General features: G+C 31.7%; 1 protein-coding gene across 19 annotated transcripts; it reads right to left on the bottom strand.

The window, feature by feature from the left end:
- Nucleotides 1-5,521: 5,521 nt before the first annotated feature.
- On the bottom strand, nucleotides 5,522-10,966 carry LOC103502722 (pentatricopeptide repeat-containing protein At1g31430). 19 transcript variants are annotated; one of them, XM_051080663.1, is made up of 8 exons: nucleotides 10,949-10,966; nucleotides 10,748-10,835; nucleotides 9,111-9,196; nucleotides 8,855-8,928; nucleotides 8,703-8,751; nucleotides 8,525-8,618; nucleotides 8,242-8,328; nucleotides 5,522-8,127 (listed from the first exon to the last, which is right to left on the bottom strand). In XM_051080663.1, the coding sequence occupies exon 8, from the start codon at nucleotides 8,089-8,091 to the stop codon at nucleotides 6,079-6,081; it is 2,013 nt and encodes a 670-aa protein (XP_050936620.1). In that variant the 5' UTR covers nucleotides 8,092-8,127; nucleotides 8,242-8,328; nucleotides 8,525-8,618; nucleotides 8,703-8,751; nucleotides 8,855-8,928; nucleotides 9,111-9,196; nucleotides 10,748-10,835; nucleotides 10,949-10,966; the 3' UTR covers nucleotides 5,522-6,078. The 19 variants fall into 19 exon arrangements, with proteins under 19 accessions (XP_050936620.1, XP_008464985.1, XP_008464984.1 ...); XM_008466763.2 differs by having other exon boundaries at nucleotides 10,748-10,958; XM_008466762.2 differs by lacking the exon at nucleotides 10,949-10,966 and having other exon boundaries at nucleotides 9,056-9,196; nucleotides 10,748-10,938.
- Nucleotides 10,967-11,852: the final 886 nt, after the last annotated feature.

Below are 11,852 nucleotides of genomic sequence, written 5' to 3'. Positions count from 1 at the left end.
GTCCACTTTGAATCTTTAAGATTATCTATCCTCTTCCTACTTCAAGGTTTAGCAATGTGGGACAATTTATTGTTACTTTGCTATTTGGGCCAAAGTCCATAAGTCATTTTCAACCGTGAAGTCTTTGTTCGTTGAAAAGTTAGAGTCAGTCTAGAGCTACTAGAAAGGAATTTGAAGTTAAGGAAAATATGCAAGCTAGGGTGAGTTTCTTTTCTCCCTTTATCTTTCTTCATTGGAAACATGTTTAGGTTGGTGTGGATGTTTATCCATGTTAAAACATGTTTAGGCATTGTTTTTTTCTTGATAAAAGTTTTCATATTGAACGACGATCGCAGACTTTTGCGAAAATTCAACTCCCTTCAAATATTTGGATGAGATCAATCTACTAGTCATATGAATGAGATCCATATAAAACTATAGATTATAATTTAATATGAAAAATGAGATTCATATTAAAACTATAGATTATGTGAGAGAATGTTATTTGAATATGATTCGAATTTAAACATAAAATGAGAACATGGTGTAGGAAAGTTGTAATTGCTCCTCCATCTCTCTCCTCTCACGCAACAAAAAAGTTTTGCTACACAAAAAAGAATCAAGGTTCCAATCTTTGATTTGTTCTCTGTAAAAAATTCTCTCGAAAATTCTCTGAAAAGTTCTCTTATAACACTCTTACCTTCTTTCGAAAATAAGGATCTCACACATCCTTGTTACTTATCCGGAGAATAGCAAGATCATTGCATGGTGTTTCTAGTGTGTTGGAAGGTTCTAATTGCTCGTCCAAAAATGATTGTGGTTCGTGATTTTGGAGAGTAATGATGTGAAAGTTGTGGATTTTAAGAGTAAAATTTCTATTTCTTCCTCTTTCGTAACACATGATTAGGTTTTGTTGTTTATCTAGCATAATTATATGTTTTTCTCTTTGTATTTCATGTTTTTTCAAAATTGAATTCCAAATGCAAGGTGTTCACATAGTTTCGTCAAGGAATTTGGTTGGTCATGTGCAATTTAAGACCAATTTAGCATATGTTTAAATAAGAGAGTTCTCGAGCAGAAGATAGACTACTGGGAATGCAGATACACAGACCAACATGGATCCTTTCTCGTCCTCACTCACGTATGCTTCCTAGAAAAAGTTTTAGGAGGTCACTCAATATAAGATTGCTCCAAACGAAAAATACTCAACTATGAAGTTACTAAGATATTGACCAACAGAAAATAAAGATGTACCTTATTGATATAACTAGTAGCTTTCAGTTTTTTTAATTAAGTCTTTCTTAAAGTTTTCATATAACTTCAATATTCTTCTCATTCAAATGTGATGTCAGTCTATTCATATCTCACATCCTAAACTTGAGGTGTCACATGTCTATCAGTTTCTGCTTGGTTTTTCCTCAAATCACATTTTATTAGGAGAGGTTCTGCTCTAATACTTTCTATAACAAGGATCATAGTTACCTTATTATGAAATTCGGGAGTGATAGATGATGATAGTGAGATGAAATATACTGAGGTACTTACATATTCGAGACATAACATTGAATTTTGTGGCTAACAAAACATTCAATTGTCCATTTTATGTCAATAGGTTAATGAAGTTTACAAAATAACGTCTATTATTAGACAAAATTACAACTCCAATGATGTATTAGATATGCAATTGAAATTTTAAGGCCTTACTTTGACACCAATTTTAAAATTCAATTTCCATTAGACACTTGAAAGAGTAAGCCCAAAATTGAAAGTATAATCAAGAAGGCAGATCTTTGATATCTTATAATATCTATTACTTTGCACGTGGTCATCATTTATTTGAGGAAAAAAGAACATTCGATCCATATGTATAGGCTATGATAAGGATTATCAACAATAATCATTATTAAACCACCAACAAATTATGAAATGGAAACAATAAAGTTAGGCACTTTGGCAACAAAGAAGCATAATGATTCCAAATAGAGAGATTTGCTTGAGGCACTACTACACAAAACTTACTCAACACTTTGAGGTGATGAAGAAGCATGTGCATATGTACAATAGAATAAGTCAGATGGCACATGTAACTAATTTGGAATAGAATATGAAACAAGTAAAGATTGGATAAAACCATGCATAAAATAAATCTCACAATGCATATAGATATAGAGATATTATTGTTCCAAGCCTCTTGTCTTTTTAAGGCAAAAGCTTATAAAATGGATTAGTTTTAAATACAACAAAAGGAATAAAAAAAAATATTTATAAATATAGCAAAATAGTTGTAATTGATCGTGATGGACTACTATATGTATCTATCATAATACATATAGACATAAATTGTAGTCTATCGTAGTTTATCTTTTTCATTTAAAATAATTTTCCTATAAAAATCAAACATGGTTGAGATCTTAGTTGCGTAAATTTTATGCATATAACAATTGACTCTCGTGAAAATTTTAGCTTAAATTAAGCAAATTGAAATATGTCTATCCAATAAAATTCATACAAAGTTTAAAGCAAGTTGTTTGAGTTTATGTATAAATCTCGTTTTAGTTTTTAAATTCTTGTTATTTGTTCAATTTTTTCACTCCTTAAACATCATTGGTGATTTGAATTTTAAAAAACATCCATTTTAATCCTTAAAGACTTGAGAAAATAACCTTTTTAATCAGTTGGTTACATTACTTTTCTAGTTTTTCATTTCATATAAGGAAATATGATCATCCAAAACTTAATTAATAAATTTTCTAGTAATAAATAATTAAAGCTTAAAAGTTACTTCAGTCAACTTTGTTCCTGTCATTTCCTTTACAATTACAAGAAACATCAAAAACATAAAAATGGATGGGGAAGATACATCAATTGTTACATACCCTAAATTTAAAAATGAGTGGTAAGTTTTACTTTTTAATCTTTTAAACAAAAATGTTGTTAGAATTTGTTCTTTTCTTTTTTCTTTTTTTTTGTTGAGACAGTAATTAGTTAGGGTTATTTTATATAAGAGATGTAAAATATATGTTTATCGAAAACTATTCGTGGTTTTATATTTTGACGAAAGTGTATGTTTAGAAGTAATTTTGAAATAGTTGAAGTCTTTCGTCCGTTTAAAACCACTATCCCACACACATTTAATATTTCAATAGTAATGTTTAAGTTTACACTTCTAGATACATTTTTCACTATCGATATTGATTTAATTAAAAATATTTATTTTAATGATTTTGAAAATGACAGAAATCATTTTAATCATTTTAGGATTACTCACAAATAACACACATAAATACTTACGCATAAGGGCTTTGACATGGTTGGCAAAATAAGTTGAAAAAATTACATATTAATTTATTTACTTTTGCAAATATGGGGAAAAAAGTTCATCATACATGATACACTCTATACATATTCGATACACTCGACACACTCAATACACAACTAATATACATACTTAATACACTACCAATATCCATTTTGTTACACTTGATACACCTATATTATACACTCGAAGCATTTGATACCCTTTTAATAAACACTTGATACACACTTAATATACACTTTATACACATTTGATAGACACTTGATACACTTGATATTCAATCAATATATACTTGATATACCAAAATTTGGATATATAAGTTTTTAAGTATACTCTAAATCACATTGATAAGATCAACTTATTTATAGAAATGTCACGTTGGTTTATTATCTAAATGTCATTAGGCATATTTAATTGTCACTAACTTAAAAACCTTCAATATATTTTGTCATTTTTAAAATTCATGTATATAAATATGTTATCAAGTGTATATCAAATGTATCAGTTGCACTTGAGTTGGACTTGTTTTTTTAATCATATATGCAAAATGAGAAAAATGTGTGACAAGTTTACAAATTCATAAACTTAATTTGTCATTTACTATAATTTCTCTATATGTAATATCTAAATTCTAGTATGAAAATTGATACATTTGGCAATATCGATGATTTTTTCCATGGTAAGAATCAATGAAATTCACGTCAAATCTTCTTTGCCAAATGTCAAATGTTCATGGTCTCCACACACAGGTTCCTTCAAGCTATCAGTGATATATAATTAAATTTATTTGTATCTACTAACTTAAGTTTTTAGGTCAATACGGTGATTTAAGATAATATCACAGTAGTGTGGTTTAGGATACTCTGTGTTCAAGCTTCTGCATTGTTTCCCCAAAAAAAAATTGGTTTTCATTTGTTGGGTCTTTAAAAGATTTCAAGTCCACAAGTAAAGGAGAGTGTTAGTTATATATTTTAAGTCTACAAGTGAGAGAGTGTCGTATTAGCGATATATAACTAAATTTACCTTCATCTACTGGGTCAATCAATAAGTTAATACCAAGCTAAACGAATGGTGTCCAGAAGTCGAAGGATTCTTCCTCAAGCGTTTGTTGCTCTTATGTTTTTTTTTTAAAACCCTACCTATGTGGAATTTGTTTTGTAATTTGTCCTGGCCAATCTTCGGCTATTGATTTAGGTGTTTGTTAATATATTACTCACATTATTATTGAATCAAACTCTATTATTGCAACCAAAGATCAAGAGTCTCTTTGTTGTCTTTCCTCCCTACACATTACTTCACTCTCCAAAAGCTTCGCTTTTATACTTTGTTTCCTCTTTCTTGTGGACTAAGTTCTTCCCTTAATTACGTCTCCACTTTTGTCCATTAATAAAGCATCTAATTTTTATTTTAGTATAATTGAAATTGTGTCAGTATGAAGATGAGTTATGCTCTCAACATAGAGAACTTCCAAACAAGGATATTTCTTTTAAATCACAACAGAAATCAAATACATTTTTTAAATTAATAAACAACAGTTTTTTACGTTTTAAACAAGTTAAAATATGACATTTTTGTTATTTTTTTAATTCATCGTGATTTTTTTTTACAATCAAATCAAATGTGGATTTTTATTGATACGATCGAGAAATAATTAATTGAAAATAATCTAGTTATATAAATTATAATGAAATATTTTCAAATATAATAATATGAACCAAAATATTTATATTAATATACTTCACTAATAGAAATCTATAAATTTTGTTATCTTTGATAAATGTTTTTATCAGTTTGATATTTACAATATTTTTAAAAAGTATGAAATACTCTTGTAATTGCATAACATTATAGTTTATAAATCTTTTAAGTTTTTGAAATAGTCTGTACTCTATAATTGTTATTGTAGTTGTGCATTGTCATTTCAAAACTAACTTAGTCTTTGAATCTAGATTAAAATTAAAAAGAAAATAGTGAAATACTTAGATCTGTCATTCTTATCCTCTTTTTTAAAATAGTTTTAACCATTATGCATTGCATTAGATGAAATTTGTGTGTGTGTGTATGTACATATATAAACTGCATCCTGCCATATTCCTTAATACATCTATAGTTGCCAATCACAATATAGGTTAGAAGCTTGAAACAACAAGCAGTTAATAGAAAGACCAAAGCGTTTTCCAACCATGTAGAATAACATTCCATGATGCAACAAACAGTATTCCATGATGCTACAACAAGAGAATCAGACCATGATAATTAGTAAAATAATATTTTCTTTGATACAAGTGCTAAAACATCACTCTAGTAATTCCTAGGAACCTCCCAACAAATAGTCAATTTAGCTTCCTAACAAAGCTAATAATCTATTGCTAGGTTATTTTCCAATAAGTTACTATTTTGTCCCAAATCAATTTCGAAGGTCCTACACCAATTACAAATGATTTTTACTTTGAACTCATTTCATAGATCATATACCTCTTTTTAAGTCCTAAACTCAATCCTGAACCCCTAAATTTTAGAAACACTTATTTGTTCCACAAGCCTATCCCTATTAGGTATCTCTCCCAGTCTACTCCTCCATCATTTGCTTTTCAAGATTTCATTGTTGCCCAATGGTCTAAGAATGGGCAAAAAGTTCTCAAAATTCTTGCAAACTGCAACTTTTAACTTTTACAAGTAGCAGCAATTTCAAACAATAATGATTGGAGATTTTCTGTTAGTGTTCTAATTTGACCATCACTTCTGGTATTGTTTAACACCTTTCTTCCCAAACAGTAAATCTCTTAAGATTCTACAAAATTGCAGTGTTGAGTGTCATTGTCGAAAGACATTAACTGAGATTCCTTTAATCCTAGTAATTGTCTACTCACTCTATTCAACATGGAACGTATCTCTATCGTTTCTGGATGAGATGGATCCCCAACAAGAAACTCGTGAACAATGCCATCAACTTCGATCGAGCTACACCCAGGCATCTTCTTCACTCCAAGTTCTTTCATTTTCCTTCTCACTTTCTTTGCATCCTCCCACCTATCGGCAGAAGCATATATATTCGCAAGAAGTGCGTGAATGCTAGAATCACATGGTTCAATGTTCACCAGTTTTTTGGCCAGCCTTTCGCCCATGTCAACATTGTTGTGGATTCTACAAGCACTGAGCAAAGCACCATATAGTGAAACCACAATTTCGCAATTTTCAATCGAAATCTCTTGTATGAGTTCCTCTGCTTCATCCAACAGCCCAGCTCTACCAAGAAGGTCAACTACACACCCATAGTGCTCCACCTTCGGCTCAATGCGGTAGACCTTTTTCATCGAGTTGAAAAACCTACGCCCTTCCTCAACCAACCCGCCATGACTACAGGCACTTAAAACACCAATGAAGGTGATATCATCAGGTTTAGCCCCCACAAGTTCCATTTCTGAGAACAACCTGAGTGCTTCACTCGTCTTACCATTCATCGCAAGACCGCATATAATTGAGGTCCAAGATGCCGTGTCCTTATCTTCTAACTCATAGAAAATTTCTAATGATTTATCTACACAACCACATTTGGAATACATTTCAATGAGTGCAGTACCAACAACAACATCAATTGTTATTCTGTTTTCATCTAGGTATCCATGAATCCATTTCCCTTGTTCTAGAGCTCCCAACTGCGCACAACCTGTGAGGAGAGTGACCACTGTGAACTTATCTGGTTTTACCTTTTGAATTTGCATTTCGCGAAACAGAGCCACAGCATCATCAAAATGGTGGAACTGCACATACCCATTTATCATAGCTGTCCACAAAACAACATCTCTAACAGGACTTTTGTCAAACAAGTCTCTAGCCTCTCTTAAATCACCACAGTTTATATATCCAGAGATCATGCTAGTCCAACAAATTACATTTTTCATAGGCATTTCATCAAATATGTTGCGGGAAATATTTAGACAACCACATTTTGCATACATATCTAACAAGGCATTGTCGATTCGAGGGGTAAAACCAAGCTCCTTTCTAACATAGTTGTGAATTTCATCTCCAAGCTCCAGATTTTTCAGTGCTGTACAAGCAGAAAGAGTGCTAACTACAGTAGCTTCATCAGGTTTCTCATTGCCCTCTTGCTGCATTTCCCTAAATGTATTGATAGCATCCTCAAATCTACGACACCCAACATACCCAGAAATCATAACATTCCAAGAAACTGAATCTCTTGTTGTCATTTCGTCAAATAACTTCTTAGCATTCTCAACATTGCCTAATTCAGAATACATATCCATAAGTGAATTACAGACATAATTATCCAAATTCATTCCTGTCTTCACCACAAAGCCATGAAGCTTTTCACCTTGCCCCACGTCCCTTAAGCATCCAATAGCTTTCAGAACAAATGGGTAAGTAAAATTATCAGGCCACAATTGATCTTCCCTCAACTGTTGAAAAAGCAAAAGCACTTTTCTGAGAAGACCCCTTTTGGCATACATTTTAACCATCACATTATAAACAAACAGAGATGGGTCTTGAACATAATCGAATATCTTCTCTGCATAGCGCAAGTTGCCAAGAGATAAGTCTGCACAGAATGCCATCAATTTGTTTATTATGTCCCTGTCTCCTTCAAGACCAATTCGAAAGATCTGACTCTGAATTCGTTTGAGTTGCTCCATGGACTTGCAGTTCCGAAGATACTCGATGCATGATTTCTTTGTTGGTTTGGAGATTCGGATTGGAACTGTAACTAAATGCGGGCTTGAAGAAAAATGACGGGAAATAAACTGGACTCTTCGAATGATTGATAGAGGAAGCATGTGCGAGCTTTGTGAGTGTTTGAAGAATTGGAAAATCTGATAAATCAAACAGAAAGAACAAGTTAGTTCGTAGGATATTATCTTATGCATGGATTTGTGTGTAACAAGAAACAGAAAGATATGCCACTAATAAAAGCATACTTAAATTACCTTTGAAGAAGCACAGGCACAATCAAAATGCTTCAGTTCGAATGAGTGCAGTACATCACCAGGCTACCTCACAACAGCAATTGCAGGCTACCTCACAAAAATAAATGAAATTCTCATTGTATCAAACAGTTGAAGAAAAACATATATAGGAGAACACAAGATGGAAATAGGCATTGACAATCCATCCCTTTAAAGTAGAAAGCTGCCTTTTCATGACTGAAGAAACCAAATTACTTGGAACAAAAGATTCTATTATTTTGTACATTTACAAATTCAATTGTACCTCACTTACTCCAACTTTCAGGGTTGTCAATGCCCAAATCTTTGCATAATGTCTTGGAGAACTCTTCAGGGTCGCTCTCATAGTTGTTCAAGTCCTAAAAGGCATATCATATTGCACAAGTAAGCTTAACAAATATATATGTCCCAGTCAAATGTATCAAGAGTACGTTCAGCTTTACCTACAGAAACTGATCCTCTATGAGTTTATTGTTCACTTTGAAGATCAAGCTGGAAAAGAAACAGAATTGCATCATTCGGCATCAAGATGTAGAATAATGATAAAGGGAGGAAGTCATCAAGAGATTGATACTGTAATGCCAATGAGACAAACCTTGATTGGAATGATATTTTCACCAATATATACATATCTTGACCTTCAAAGGATCGAAATTCTGTAAGTTGTGACTGATAAGCAAAAACCCAAGAGAATATATGAGTGATTTTGATGGCAGATCAAGATTTGATTAAAGATATTGATTTAGGTTTGAAGGTTTTGTTTTTAATATGTAAAAGAAACATAGTTTAGGCTAACCATTCAAATCCATGAAGAATGAGAGAAGGGAGGTACGGATGACTATTGTCCTTACTTGAATGGATTGTGTTATAAATGCCGGAGGTAGTTTTAAATCTTTCACCGTCTTCTTTGCAAAGACCACCACCTCTAAATCAGGAACTAGAATAAACATAAATTATAATGATGATATTGAATATATCATCAGAAGAGCAAAAAAGGCGTTTTCAATCTAAGCCTCAAGGGTGCCTATGGTTTTGGAAGGTATTAAGATAATCACTGAATTCCTAAACTCAAGCTTCCAAGTTAAAAAACTTGGGCCTTGTTTGATAACCATTTGGTATTTCGTTTTTTAAAATTAACTCAATAAACACTACTTTCACCTATGAGTTTATTGTTTTGTTGTCTACTTCCTAACCAATTGATGTCAAGTTTTAAGAAAAGTAGTTTTTAGAAAATTGATGTTTTTGAAATCTCGTTAAGAATTCAAAATTTTCATCAAGAAAGATGATGACTATGTACAGAAGTTGAGAGAAAACACGTACAATTTTCAAAAATAAAAAACAAAATTGTTATAAAACGAGATCTTAAGAACTTGGGTTGTCTCTAGACAAAACCTCTTTGAAGATCGGTGGACCGGCTATGAAAATAATGGTGGATGTGGTAAAGTCTTATACTTACAGAAATATTATTTCAAGCAGTCACTTAAAAATCATCCTAGGCGCTTCTTTGAAAAGCGAGACACCATTATATATTAATGAAGCACACACAGGCCCCTCGATGCATGAAGATCATTGTTCTTAATTTCTTTTTAAATCCTAAAAAGAAGAATAAACTAGCAGATATTCTTTAAGAAAATATTTATTCTCCACATCTCTTATCTCTTACCAAAAAAACAAAAAAAAGAGAGAAAATTCTAATTTCTTAAATTTTTCAATATCTTATCATTCATAATACTACTTTTTATGTGTACGAGTTTTAAGTTATAGGTTTAATCTCTAAACTTTCAAAAGTATCTAATAGGTTTCAAAACTTTCCATTTTTTGTCTAACAAGTCCTTGAACTTCTAAGTTCATATATAATAGGTTCTTTGACTTTTATTACATTATTCAAAATTCATACAACCATTATATACAAAATCGAACATCTAATGCCTTGTAAGAAATAAAATTCAATTTTCTGTTTAGTAGATCCATGAATTATAGAAAAGAAAGAAAAAAATCTCAAATGCATCGTAGAGCTATATTTCAAGCAAAATTGAAAGGTAAAAATATTTCATGCACTTTTTAAGTTTATGGTTAAGTTTCTATTACACACAAATAACAAACCTAAAAGTTTATAGAACAAACTTGTAATCTAACCTCTAACTTTAATTTTCCTAGAAAACAAATTTAGGCTTATAAGTTCTCAATGACTACCCCTCTAGTATGGCACTCTAAGCACTTTCAAAAACACCAATTTCAGGCCTAAATACAAAACCAATAAGCAGAATGGAGGATGAATTTAGTTAGCGAAGTCTTTTATTGAAGTTTCAGCAAAGTGCAAGTGATTCATTTAGTATTTCCATGTCAGAAAGCATAAGTTTAGGAAGAAAAAAGAAAACCCTAAACTCGAAAAATCAAAAGCATAAACTACCCTCCTACACATGAATCAACACTGATTTAAAAGAGAAAAAAGAAAAACACAAGAAGTAGGAGAAAGGTAATTAATTACCAGAACGGTTCCAAGTGAAGGCATCTTTGAAGCTTTGACCGTCGATTTCAATGTCCAAACGAATTGGGACTAGAACTCCGTCGTCGAACTTCGATAGTGATTGAAAACATAAAGAAATAGGAAACCATAAGAAAGAGAAATCAATGAAAAGAAGAAGAATTGATAGTGGAGTTGAAAGAGAGAAAGAACTCAGATACCAACTTGAATGGAGTTTTTGAACGTAGCCCATCAAGATTTTTAGATTAAAAAAATAGCAAATTCAGGAAATATGAAAAATAAATAATATCCTAAATGTCCTATCTAACTGAAAAAATTAAATCTTAAATACAATTATTCTAGAAATAAGAATACATTATAATTAATACGAATTCCTTTTAATTAAAATCAAACTCCAAGGCATGATTAACACATAAAAAACTAACTTTCAAACTATTGGAGCTTCCGGTTCATCTCCTTCAAATTTTTCAAAGTCTTTAGATTTTCTTCTTGTTAGAAACTCGGACAAAAAAAACTTTGGCATTTTCATCTTGCTCCTTTCTTCATCTCTAAACCCTTCTCAAATCACTCCTTCACCATCCTCCAATCCTTCAATTCCTTCAATCCCAACAACCCATCTCTTGATTTCCTCAAACATCTTGTCGACGCTACTAGTTTTTGGTTTGAAAAACATGCTTCAGCACATTTGGGACAGAACTCATAACTCAAACTCCTTCAATCCTTCTGGTAAATGAAAGCTTCGAATAGGAAACAAGGCCACGTCGATAAAGAGTAGAAACAGAGGAGGAGAGTACGCATCTTCGATTACCGCCATCCTGGCGAGGAATTTGCCATTGAGAGTAGGTTGATTACAGAGAATCTCTGCCAATTCGCCTAGGATTTGAAAATTAGATTTCATATAGATCTATCCCACTTCGAACTTTCGAGAGAAGTCCACGATTACAAAAATGTCATTGTTGAGGCATATTTAAGATCATTTAATAAATTTTTTAAAATATAACAAATCCCATAATCTTGTAGATATATTTGCATAATTCGAGGGATAATGTATGAAATTTGAATTCAAAATAACAATTGCATATTATGTATTATTTATAAAATTATTTTT

The sequence above is a fragment of the Cucumis melo genome, chromosome 2 (assembly GCF_025177605.1).
Source record: "Cucumis melo cultivar AY chromosome 2, USDA_Cmelo_AY_1.0, whole genome shotgun sequence".
In the NCBI taxonomy this organism is placed as follows: domain Eukaryota; kingdom Viridiplantae; phylum Streptophyta; class Magnoliopsida; order Cucurbitales; family Cucurbitaceae; genus Cucumis; species Cucumis melo.
The sequence above is the reverse complement of the archived record's forward strand: the minus strand, read 5'-3'. Positions and strand labels throughout refer to the sequence as shown.

Bases quoted from the DNA above. Each gene is read 5' to 3' on its own strand.
- LOC103502722 (XM_051080663.1), bottom strand. From the start codon at position 8,091: ATGCTTCCTCTATCAATCATTCGAAGAGTCCAGTTTATTTCCCGTCAT.